Consider the following 11,837-nt stretch of genomic DNA (forward strand, 5'->3'; position numbering starts at 1 on the left):
TTGCTAACGTGCTAGAATCAGCGACGTGATCCTGCTTGAAATCCGCGAGAGCTTTGCCACGGTGTCCACAGGGCCAGGGTGCTGCAGCTGGAAGTAAAAGCGGGACCTTTTCCTGAACTTCAGTTTGCTGGGTTGTTGTTAACCAGCGCAACATTCCCTTATCGCCTGCTCATGAAGGCAGAATTAAAGAGAATTAGCTGTAAATTATATGAAATTCATTTACTTTTAAGGGAGGTTGTTTGTTCTGCTTAGAAATGCTCGTTACAGCGAGAGTATCGCATTAGGACACCGGTGGTTAATGGTACTACCTGGCGGTGAATCCATTTGCTGTGGTTTTTATTGCCCTGACTTGACTTGTCAGCCTTCTCCTCTGTGTACGCCACTGTGGCTGTACGGACGGCCTCACTTGCTGTGACCGCTGTAACTTGGAGGCAGGAGAATAGCCCAAGAATGACCCATCATTCGTTTGTCAGAGAGTCAGGGCTGTTTGTCAGCGCTGCACAGAAATGCTCGTTCTGAGCAGCTACCACGGTGATGGGCGCCCGGATAAAAGCCTAGAAAGAGGACTGGTATTCGGGGAAGGGCGTGTGTGTTTCGAAGTGACTTTGAAGGGCAGCTTTACCACTCAAAGGGACCATCCTCATCCTGCTGAAACCAAAGGTAAAACTCCATTAAGGACAATGGAGGTAGCGGATCTGCTGCGGGCAGAGAGCTGGCCACCAGAGCACGAGCTCGGCAGAGGGCTGTTCTGCTGAAAGGTGTGTCTTCAGCTGAATTCTGGGGACTCCAAGTCCAAAGATGCCAAAGCCACCGAGGCTCTGCTCCCGCAGTTGGTCCACGACCTGCAACAGAGCGACTCCCCTTTACTGAAGTTTTACCCCCCACGGGGGTAAGTGTTCGCAGGCCCCGGCCCTAAAAGTGCGAAATGAAGCGATTCGGAGACTTGGGCTTTTCCACACCAGACAATCCCACCTCTACCTAAACCCGCCCGGGAAGAGACACACCGGGGGAGACGTTTCTTGCGAGAATAATCATAATGCCACTCGCTGTGGCAGGTTAAAAACATGGAGCTTGCTTCTTGCCTTCCGCTCTCAAATAGCGCCTGGGCTTTTTCGCTGGGGGAGAGGGTGGGGTGGGGGGAGAGGAGCCAAAATAGCAGCCGTGTTTATCAGTAATTCCTGCTAATAAAATCCTTTTTTCACTCTCCGCACTGTAATTGGTTTACAGCCTTTTTTGTTTATTTATCCATAAGAGCCGCTGGTAAATGACTTGGGAAAGCAATTGCTTAATGGCTCGATATTGAATCAAATGCGCAGTGTGCTTTTTAAGCGGGGCGGGGGACGCGAATGGATTCATAGCGGAAACGCATTTGTAATGTAATGGACTCGGAGGTTTTATGATCCCCGGGAACCCTGCATTTGAGCAATCTGCTCAGCCCTGTTCGGCTCCGTGGCATTGGTTTCCGTTGTCTGCCACGCACAGAGCAGCGGACAGCCCTCTCAACCCAGGCACGCTCTTTGCCGGGTCCCTGGCCCGTGGTTAGCCCCCCGGCCAACAGGCAGATCCATGGGCACAGACTGTGTCTCTGAGCGCGGGGCTCTGCCCCCTTCGCCCGGAGATAGGGACAGGGTGGAAAGGTCAGCTTTACGCTCCCCCCCCCCCCGCGCCCCTTAGTTGGTGTGATAACCAAACCACAACAGGGGAGTCCAGGCAGCGTTTACATGGAGACCGCTTTGCAGAAATGCACCACGAGACGAGGGGTGCAAGGTAAGTCTGGTGTGTGTGTGCGCGCGAGAGAACACGAGCAGGTAGGGAAATGATCTTTGTCCTCTTCGGTAGCTCTCCGCCTCCTCATAGCCTCGTCACCAAGTCAACCAGCACCAACTTAGAGCACATTATCTCTAAGGGTCAACATGTCTCAGCCAAGCTGCAGAGAAGTCTCCCAAACTACCCTGTCGGGAATCAATGCCTTCGCTATCGGCCGCTATATTGATAGCATTGTGGGCTTCCACTGTGAACACCCAGCAATGTCTTTATTCACTCCAGGACAGGGAAAGATTGCAGAGAAGGCAAATCTTTGCCTCTTTTCACTGTCTGCCAGAAGATTGCTTCACAGATGGTCTTTTCCCTAAGGAACGTACACATGTACACACTCCTGTGTCTACAAACACACACACACACATCTGTGTGCCCATATTCCCACATAGGTCTACCACATCCATATAGATATATACACACACAAACACATTTGCTCAGTTTGAATAGCACCGCATCCAAAAAGAAGACGTTAGGATTCACCCCTTGCAAAGAGGTTTGAAATATTAACAACAAAATACAACACACGACAATAAGGTGTGAACATGAAAGGGCACAGAATGTCTACCCAACTTTTCAAGCAAGTTTACCTACCTACTGACAATATTTTTCCTCAATATTTGGGGAAGAGGGGGGTGATATTCTCTGTGTGTGTTGTGTTAATAAATTGCGCATATCTAATTGTGTGCGAGAATATCTACATCGGTGTGTGTTTATGTGATACCTGTGTGGTTTTGCTGATAGAGCTGTCTGTGTGCCTAGACAGAAATAGTAACACAGAGATATACAGTCACCTGAAAACGCAGAGGTCTGGCTTCCCCGGTTTGCAGAAGACAATGAACCAGAGGCTAGTCAGTGTGCTTTGGGAAATGATTCGTTTTCGTTATCACTTGAATTCTTGAGTCCCACGTCGAAGTAAGTGACAATGTGATAAGCAGCGAGTGGCCTTCCTAATCTAACTCACACACGGAGATAGGGTTTCCCGAAGTAGAGGTTTAAAATGCAACAGTCCGGGGCACTTGTTGTTGATTGAGCCTAGACAAACTCTAGTGAAAGCCCAGCCACCTGCACTATCTTGAAACCTATAAGACACACCCGGCCTCTCTCTGTCCCCCCCCCCCGCCCCATATGTCTGTCTTTCTGTTCACACTGGAGGTACAGAAACCTCAGCAAGTCATTGCGCAATGCGAGTAACAGACCCTAAAAAGCCTCACCCCTCCCCAAACAGGTACGTTTACTTCCCACTCACACTCACACCCCCTTTCACACCCAGAACACATGCCCCCGTGTGATGCGCTGCGTGTCAGTACCGGTGCAGCTGCTTCCAGCCGAACCGGCGCTTCCAGCCCTCCGAGGAAAGCGAAAGAAACTCGCCCACCCCAGCCACCCGGGGCTTCTTCTTATGGGAGACGCCCCGCCCAATGGGGAGCTGGGGCAGGCTCACGCGGGGAGAAGTGCAGCCTATGGGGAGGCGCCGCTCGGTCGGCCCCCGTCTCTGTTTCAGCCTCAGCTCCCGCAGGCGGAGCGGACCTGTCAAAGCAGACGTCCAAGCTGCCCGGAGCGGGAGCGCCTGATGTCTCACTAGCGAAGGTCCCCTTCTAGCCATGAACACTGAAGAACAGTATTATGCATCGACCCAGCTCTACAAGGATTCGTGTGCGTTTCAGAGATCGCAGGCACCGGATTACAACCAGAACCCCCCCGCCTGCCTGTACATGGGCAGGCAGCAGCAGACACCCTATTCCAGCGCTTTAGGTGCGCTGGAGCAAGGCAGCCCGCCAGACATTTCACCCTACGAGGTACCCCCCATTACAGAGGATCCAGGGGTCTCCCATCTTCATCACCATCACCACCCTCATCACCCTCAGCTTCCTCATCCCCCCCAGGAAGCTATTCCTTTTGCAGATGGGACTGACACGGGGGTTTTAGAGGGACCTAGAGTCCAATTGCCTTTCCCATGGATGAAATCCACCAAATCTCACGCCTGGAGGGGACAATGGACCGGTAAGATAGTCGCCTTCTTCTGCTGCTGCTGTTGCTTCCTCTCCTTCTGTCTTGTACAATGTCAAGGAAACCTTCTCATCACTAATAATTCCCCTTCGGGTTACTAAATGAAGCCTACGTTTGGGATAGCCCCGTGTGATCACTTTCAGAGAGGGGCTTAGGGAAATTCCCCATCATTTGTTAGCTGTTTCACTTGGAAGTAAGCCAGGCTCGCAAGATTTCTCCTGTAAATGTTTCTTCTCTTCCACTTCCATAAAATCCCTCTTTCAGGAAGTGTTGGGCTCAGTTTGGCATTAGCGATAGCCCCAGTTTTAAATGGGGATGTATTTCAACGTCCTGAGATCTGTGAGTCCATTTTCGATTCAAACCTGTATATATATATATAGCATACTCTGGCAACTCTTGCATAGTTATAAATATGTACACTGTATCCAGAAATATGTGCCCAGCTATGAAGCCATAGCATTTCAAATCAATAAGAAAAGCTCAGGAATAAAGGTCTGTCGCTTTCAGTTTTCTGCTGGGTGATGGCAAAGCGATTGCAATGATACTTAGTCCTTATAGAGTTCTTCACAGTTGCAAAGCACTGAACAAATATTAACTAATTAGTTTAACTAATTAACTAATTAGCACTAAGTATCAGGCTGAAATTGATACTTATCTAAGCTAAACACACAGTGTGCTGCTGTTTCAACCCACCTGACCAGCGGCTTATTGTCCAGGGATTTATACTGATCTCACCGCCAGTTTGTTAGTGGTAAATTCCATCCGGTCACTGGGAAATATGAAATCTGTTGGGACACTGGCCCGGGGCCCCTCGCAAACTCCCCTTGCAGCAGCGGGGTGTGCAAAGAATGCAGGGCAGAGGTCCATGCCTAACAGAAGGGATAAGGGAAACACAAGGGGCCCCATCTTGGTCCATTTGTAGACAATGAGGGTGAAATCCTGGCCCTATTGAAATCAATGGGAGCTTTGCCTTTTGACTTCAGTAGGGCCAGGAGTTCACCCTGAGAGCTGTGCCATTAACTTCAGGATCTGATCCGGAAAATGCAGGTTTTGCCACTTGTCTCAGTACTCTCAGGGCAGAGGGAGCGCCGGATTGGAAATGGACAACTTCCAGTGGAAATGCCCAGGGCTACTCCCACAGTCGGATTCTACGAAAAGGCCATGTTGTGCCATCGCTTTGAGATTCCCTCGTTGATTTCACCGCGTAAAAACCAGATGGCTCAGAATGTCCCGCAGTTCTCACAGCCAAGCTGCTGTTTGAAATGCCCTTACCATATACAGTGTAAACTAAAAGACATTTTGAAAGTAATATTAAACCCTAAATATTTTTTTAAATAACCCCACAAACCCGCCTACCTGGCGGTTCAGTTTTTGTCTGCAAGCGATTGTTTTAGCCTTGCTTATATCCTACTGTGGAAACCATTTAAACCTGGGTAGGGGACACAACACACAAACTAAATTAGCTGCCTGCCAGCAAGGGGAAGAAACTCTATCTGGACAGAAAGTTCCGCTGTAGAACGATATTTCTGTCTCTCGCTGCACAATGTTATCTTGCCAGGTGCCTTGTGCACTCTTTGTCACACCTCTACAGCAAATATTACATTAATGGTTGTGTTCCGACAGTTGAAAAGGTAGTGAAATATTGAAATAATTGTGAAATATTCTGGAAATTACGTTAAACTGAAAACCAGAATCAAAATGTGTTCTTTGCTCCTTACCCTAACAATCTGAAAAGAAAAGAAAACTGCAAGAAATGTACGTCTTTCCTTTCACCCATTTAAAGGGCAAATATATTCGCAGAGGTTTTGATCTAGGGGTAAAATCATAGCCATTTCACATGCGTTTAATAAATAGAAAGAAAACAGATATGCGCCCTCTTTTCTCATAGTTCAATATAGGGAGAGATCCTGAAAACCTAAAAATCATTAACAAACTCTCCCATACCGACTTTTTCAAGGAATCTTAGTAGCTTCTTACATAAAAGCTTGGTTCAGAACATGTGTGTGAAATATATATATGTGTGTGTGTGTGTATATATATATATATATATACACACACACACAATGTAAATATAAGTGTGTGTATATAGAGATATATACACACCTATATAATGTATACACACATGTATACATATATACACACACGATAGGTACACATATTTATGTAATTTGCATAGAGTATGTAGTCTATGTAAATGTACGTATATTCACCTGCGTATGCACATTACATATACTATATATGTATATTTGTATGAATGTGTGCTTATATTTAGAAATAGCAGCTTCATTCAGAAATATCTGGAATTAAGTTCATTGGTATTAATGGCGTAGCTGGTTACTGGCAGTGGTATCGCCTACAAACTGGCCCGATTCGTAGCGATGCAAGGATTCGGAGGAAATCTGCAGCGTCACCTTGTTACACGTTAACATATACTGGTAAAAACAAATATGGGATCAAAGATATCTTACATACAAATAATGGTCAACAACTGGGGCTTGAGCCTTTTCCCATTGCAATCAATGGCATTAGGACAAATCCCTTGCAAATTCCCGGCCCATTAAGGAAAACTTCTCTTTCCAGGAATCTGCCTTTCTTTTTGTAAAGTCAAAAGTAAATATGAGGTTTGAAGTTATTATAACAACAATATATTTTTGCACTTCCATGAACTGAAAATAGCCAGGAGCCATTGACTGCAATGGAGTTTGGGGTGCTCATGGAAAGAAGGGGGAGTCTCGAAATTAGACAGTCTAGAGGTTAAAGAAAGGTTTAAATTTTTGCGCAGGAATTATAAACCCCGGGGTTCCTGATGTCAGTGCGGAAGGACCCTCCTTAGGTGAAGCAGGTTTTTAATTAGAATTTACAAAGTCCACGAAAAGCACAACTGGGCCTTGGGCTCATATTTCTCGTACAAACTTCCTCTTGAATTCCTAAAGCTTTGCCTAAAACATAGTTCTTAAAACCCACGGGGCCCTGCTCTTAGAGCTATGGCACTGACTTCAACTGATCCGTATGGGTCACGCACCTACGCTTCGGTATTTGCAGCAGTGTCCAAAAAAGCGTCTTGTTTTTCTTTACAGGGGTATTGTAATACCTAGGCAAAAGGACTGATTAAACTCACACTCTCTTTAAACGTCCCTGCTCCTTTGAGTTTCACTGAGCCGGACAAGATTTTTTTTTTCTTTTCTGCACGCAATTCTTTTTTGGTTTTGTAATAACGGGCAAAATAATAATAATTTTTTAAATGGACGTTTAACAATGAGTGACATGATAAATCGAATGGCTCTTGTTATTTAAACGGGTATTAGTGCCCCCCAGAAGGTATATACAAACAAGAAATAATAATAATAATTTATACAGTAGCTTTTCCCTTTTCATTTCTAAAGATCTTGTAAGTTGTGAAGGCTATTTGCTTAAAACCACAATAATTAATTAATTGATTGATGATTAACAGTACTACCTGTCTGAAGCGTGTTTAACCTTAGAACACCCACATACAATACTCATCGTCCAGCAAACACCCAGAGAAAGGAAGAGGTGGCTGGGGACTAGGAGTCCAGTTGTAGGACTGTCCGGATGGGTTTTGCACCTGAATTGTGACACCAGGCACATAGATTTATTCCCAGCTGTTATTATGCTAGGAAGCCTACATTCCGGTTAGTTAGCTGCACGAGGCTTTAGGGGCCGATCCCTCTGTGAGCTCTGCTTCAGTCACTGGCCAGGTCTGTCTAAGGACTGTAGGATCCAGTGTTCTTATTTGTTTGTTTGTGGGGTTTTTTTAATGAGCCTCTTAAAATATCCCTGTGGAACATAGTCTCTGTGAACACAACAGAAACTTTTTTTTCCCGGTTCCACCATTTGGGGAGTTGTATTTGCCTTTGTAAAGTGCCTGGGATGATGGCTGGATTAGGACTAATCCGTTGCAAATTCCAGGCCGATTAAGGAAAACTTCTCTTTCCAGGAATCCGCCTTTCCTTTTGTAAAGTCAAGAGTGATGTTGAGGTTTTGAGCTATAGCAACTGTAATTTTTGCACTCCTATGAACTGAAAATAGCCAGGGGGCATTGACTGCAGTGGAGGTTGGGATGCTCCAGGAAAGAAGGAGGGGCCTCTAAATTAGACCGAATCTAGCGGTTTAAAAAAGTTTTAAACTTTTGCACAAGAATTATAAAAACCGGAGGCTCCTGATGGCAGTGCAGAAGGACCCTCACTTTCGTACAGCCGCAGTGATGGTGACGTGGCAGAGTCTCCGAAAGCCTGAGCACTGGGCGAGAGGCGGCGTGAGGTGTTTGGGAGGTTTAATTTACAAAAAAGGGGCGGTTTTGTCACTCAAAGGCAGTTCCGGTTTTTGTAAAGCATGAAATTTACAAATCGCCCTATGCCAGGAACCGTCAGCCATTGTCACAAATGCACCGGCTGTTATTTTTTCCTCCAACGGGCCATATCATTTCGTCAGTTTTGAGACCTTGATTTCTGCTGGGGACTTGCACTCAAACACAGATGGTACAGTGTGGCCCGGGGATTTTACTCGGGATCCATACCACACAGCGCGCGTTTTGTTACTAAAACGGATTTACAGGTGACAAGCGGAGCAGCTTCGGACGGGTGTCTTCGCTCTGTGCTGGTGTTTCTAAAGAAACGCTCTTAAAAATCCACCGCGGCCCTTTTCTTGTTAGTTTCATTCTTTAGAGGGCGGAATCCATACCCCGCTGTCAATTTCTTGGTCCGGATTTGTAAACCTTTTGGGATGCAGACAACGATTTGTGCTGGGGTTTGGGCTCCGTCTGTTTTATTAAAAACCACATACCCACACACGCCCGTGCTTTCAGTGTGGTCTGGATCTCGAAAGAGTGTCCCCGATCCATTAAACCGCTCATCTGTGAGTAAAAGGGGAAACCTGGGGGAAAACCTGCCCCGCTCCAGGTTGGGTTCAGGAGGAGAAGATTCTATCGCCTTTCCAGCGTCGCTCCGGGTCCCAGTCCCTGGTGGGTAGATTTTAACTCTCCCTTCTCTTTAGGTGGGTCGTACGTGGTAGAGCAAGAGGAGAACAAGAGGACGAGAACCGCCTACACGAGAGCGCAGCTCCTGGAGTTAGAGAAGGAGTTCCTCTTTAACAAGTACATCTCCAGGCCCCGCCGCGTGGAGCTGGCGGTCATGCTGAACTTGACAGAGAGACACATAAAGATCTGGTTCCAGAACCGGAGGATGAAGTGGAAGAAGGAAGAGGATAAAAAGCGGGGAGCGGGGGGCGGCGGAGGAAACAGCAATGACCCTGACCAAGACTGTGTGGTGTCCTCTGAGGACCTGCCGGGGAAAGAGGAGCTCCAGCAATGCCACGCGGGGAACCTGGCCTCGGCCGCCTCCAGAGAGCTGCTCCCCTCCCGCCTGGCTGCCTCCCCGCAGCCCTCTAGCACCGCCCCGCGAAGGCAGCAGGACGCTCGGTGAAAGGAAGCCCCCAGCCTTGGCAGGCACCTGGTGGAGGGGTAAGAGTTAAAGGAGAGAGGCCAGGGGTGCGAAGCCTCTGCGTCACGTGGACTCTTGCCACGCGCCCCCAGGGAGTCCCTGTGCTTTATAGTTACACCGGTGTCCGTGTGGAAACATTAAAGGTTTTTGGCTGTTGCAAAGAAAGGCTCGGTGTGGTTTGTGGGGGCGGGGTGGGGGGGGCGGGTCCTCGCTCTAGTTTGTTACCGCGTCTGCAAGATCCTGCCTTTAAAAAAGAAAATGTCCTTTTCTGCAAGGGGCAGCCGGGGGCAGCTTTGCTGGGATTCAGGTCACAGGAGCGCTTCTTGCTCCTGGCGAGGTTGTTCGTGGGGGGCAGCTCCCCAGGGCCCGTTATCTGTCCAGCTGCAGCCAACGTTCAAGCACCCCACGGACGCGGTAGAAATAGCTGTCCGCACTGGAGGAATACCAAGGAAATAAAAAGACAGGCGCAGTTTTCCGCCCCTAACTATCCCGTGCATCATTGTAGTAAGCGATGAGTACTGCGCTGCACAAACTCCGGGCAATGGAGATCTGGGGGTGGCAGAGGGGAGCCACACTCTCCCGCTCAGTTTTGATGGAGTTGATTAAACTGAAAATATATGGTGGGCTCTGGGCCCGGTTCTCCAAAGGAGCCGAGCCCCCCGAGCTCCCGCTGACTTCGTCTGGAGTTGCGGGGGATCGTCCCTTCTGAAATCCGGCCCGATAGCTACGGTGAACGTGGTTTTCCGAGAAAGCCACACGAAACATTGGTCACTCTCCTTTCCTTCCTTCTAAACTTCATTTTTTCCCGTTCTGAGAAAAATTACCAACACTTTCTTTGCAGGGTGGATTTGTTTTTTCCTGGAGACACAGGGCTGATGACTCAAAACTTCCGCCGGCTAGCTAGCTGGCGAGCGCATTTTCTCGAGCCCTGACGCCTGGATGATGTGTGTGGAAATATCTGTTTCTCTATCTCATCTCATCTATAGGTGGGCTTATATGGGAGAAATCTAAGTGTGGAGTAACCAATTCTGTCTGTGTCTTCAGAAAAAGAGGGTCGCAGGCAGGAGGCTTTGGTGACTCCTGTTTATGGCAATGACGCGTGATTGGCAGCTGCGCCGCACTCCCCGCGGGACGCTCGGAGCTGCAGGGCTTTGGAATTAGTCCCCCCCCCTCCCCGAGATTTACACCCGCTGGGACCCGATCCTGCTTTCTGGGGCACCCATGACTCCCGCACTACACTCGTGGGACGCCCACCGAGTGCAGGATCCGATCTGTGGAGAAGCTGAGGTTTAATTAAAAACAAAATTAAACTGACCGTAAGCGAGCTCCAAGTCAGCAAGGAGGATGGCGCTGTGGGCTGTTTTACTTTCAGCCAGGACAGGGCGAACCGACTCCTCTCCTCACGCGGAGGGAGAGTTCGCACTGAATGCAAGGCAGGAGAAGGGAATGAAGGGACAAGGGATCATCTGAACAAGCGGTATTCTTATTTTAATGCCCAAGCATCAGCAATTGTCTTTAAATAGCCTCTACACAATTGAGGGCCATGTTATGCCATCAGGTTTTCAAACGAACTATACTGACTGGCATTATCCGTGCTTTGATGGGGTTTTTGTTTTGTTTGTTATTCTTGTTTCCTATCGGAGTCCATATCAAAGCAGTCTGGGGGTTGTGTACATGCGGTCTGTTCAGAAGGCGGTAAGTAGAAAACATAACACCGACAATATCAGTCTGTTCAGTATGTCCCAACCAAATCCCTCCCTCCCCAAGTCCTTGGAGAAAGATCGCGCTGTGCGTAGAATATGCATTTTCCCTCCGTTGGAAAAGTTTTTGTGTGTGATTGTTTGTTTGTTTTCTTAAGACAAAAATCTGTCTGAGATGAACAAAAAAGTAACTCAAAAGTTGCCTAGAGCAGGGGCTCTGAGCCTTTCCAGACTACTGTATCCCCTCCAGGAGTCTGATTTGTCTTGCCTACCCCCAAGTTTCACCTCACTTAAAAACTATTTAAAAATCAGACATAAAAATACAAAAGTGTCACCACGCTCTATTCCTGAAAAATGGCTTCCTTTCTCATTTTTGCCATATAATTCTAAAACAAAGTAATTGGGATATAAATACTGTACTTACATCTCAGTGTATAGTGTATAGGGAAGTACAAACAAGTCATTGTCTGTAGGACGTTTTAGTTCGTACTGACTTCGCTGGTGCTTTTTATGTAGCCTGGTGTAAAACTAGGCAAATATCTAGCTGAGTTGATGCACCCTCTAAGACCTCTGCGTGCCCCAGGGGTACACGTACCCTGGTTGAGAACCACTGGCTTAGAGCACCAGTCTAATTGAAACCAGCAAGGAAACCGGATGTGAATTGGGACACGCCTGCTGGCAGGGAGCGACTGCAAACGGCATCGCCGCGCTGATGAGCAAGGAGGAAAATGGCAAAGATTACAGCATAGCTCGGGTTGTCTGTTTTGGTCCATAGCCAGCGATGAGGGATCCCTGCCTACATCTGGGATCCCGCTGCACTGGTGTTAGGCTGCTTGTCGCATCACCCACAGGC

General features: G+C 47.8%; 1 protein-coding gene across 1 annotated transcript; it reads left to right on the forward strand.

Annotated features, from left to right (window-relative positions):
* Positions 1 to 3,419: 3,419 nt before the first annotated feature.
* Positions 3,420 to 9,266, forward strand: PDX1 (pancreatic and duodenal homeobox 1). Its single transcript, XM_073321313.1, has 2 exons — positions 3,420 to 3,819; positions 8,839 to 9,266. The coding sequence occupies exons 1-2, from the start codon at positions 3,420 to 3,422 to the stop codon at positions 9,264 to 9,266; spliced, it is 828 nt and encodes a 275-aa protein (XP_073177414.1).
* The last annotated feature ends 2,571 nt before the right edge of the window (positions 9,267 to 11,837 follow it).

The sequence above is a fragment of the Lepidochelys kempii genome, chromosome 1 (assembly GCF_965140265.1).
Source record: "Lepidochelys kempii isolate rLepKem1 chromosome 1, rLepKem1.hap2, whole genome shotgun sequence".
NCBI lineage: Eukaryota > Metazoa > Chordata > Testudines > Cheloniidae > Lepidochelys > Lepidochelys kempii.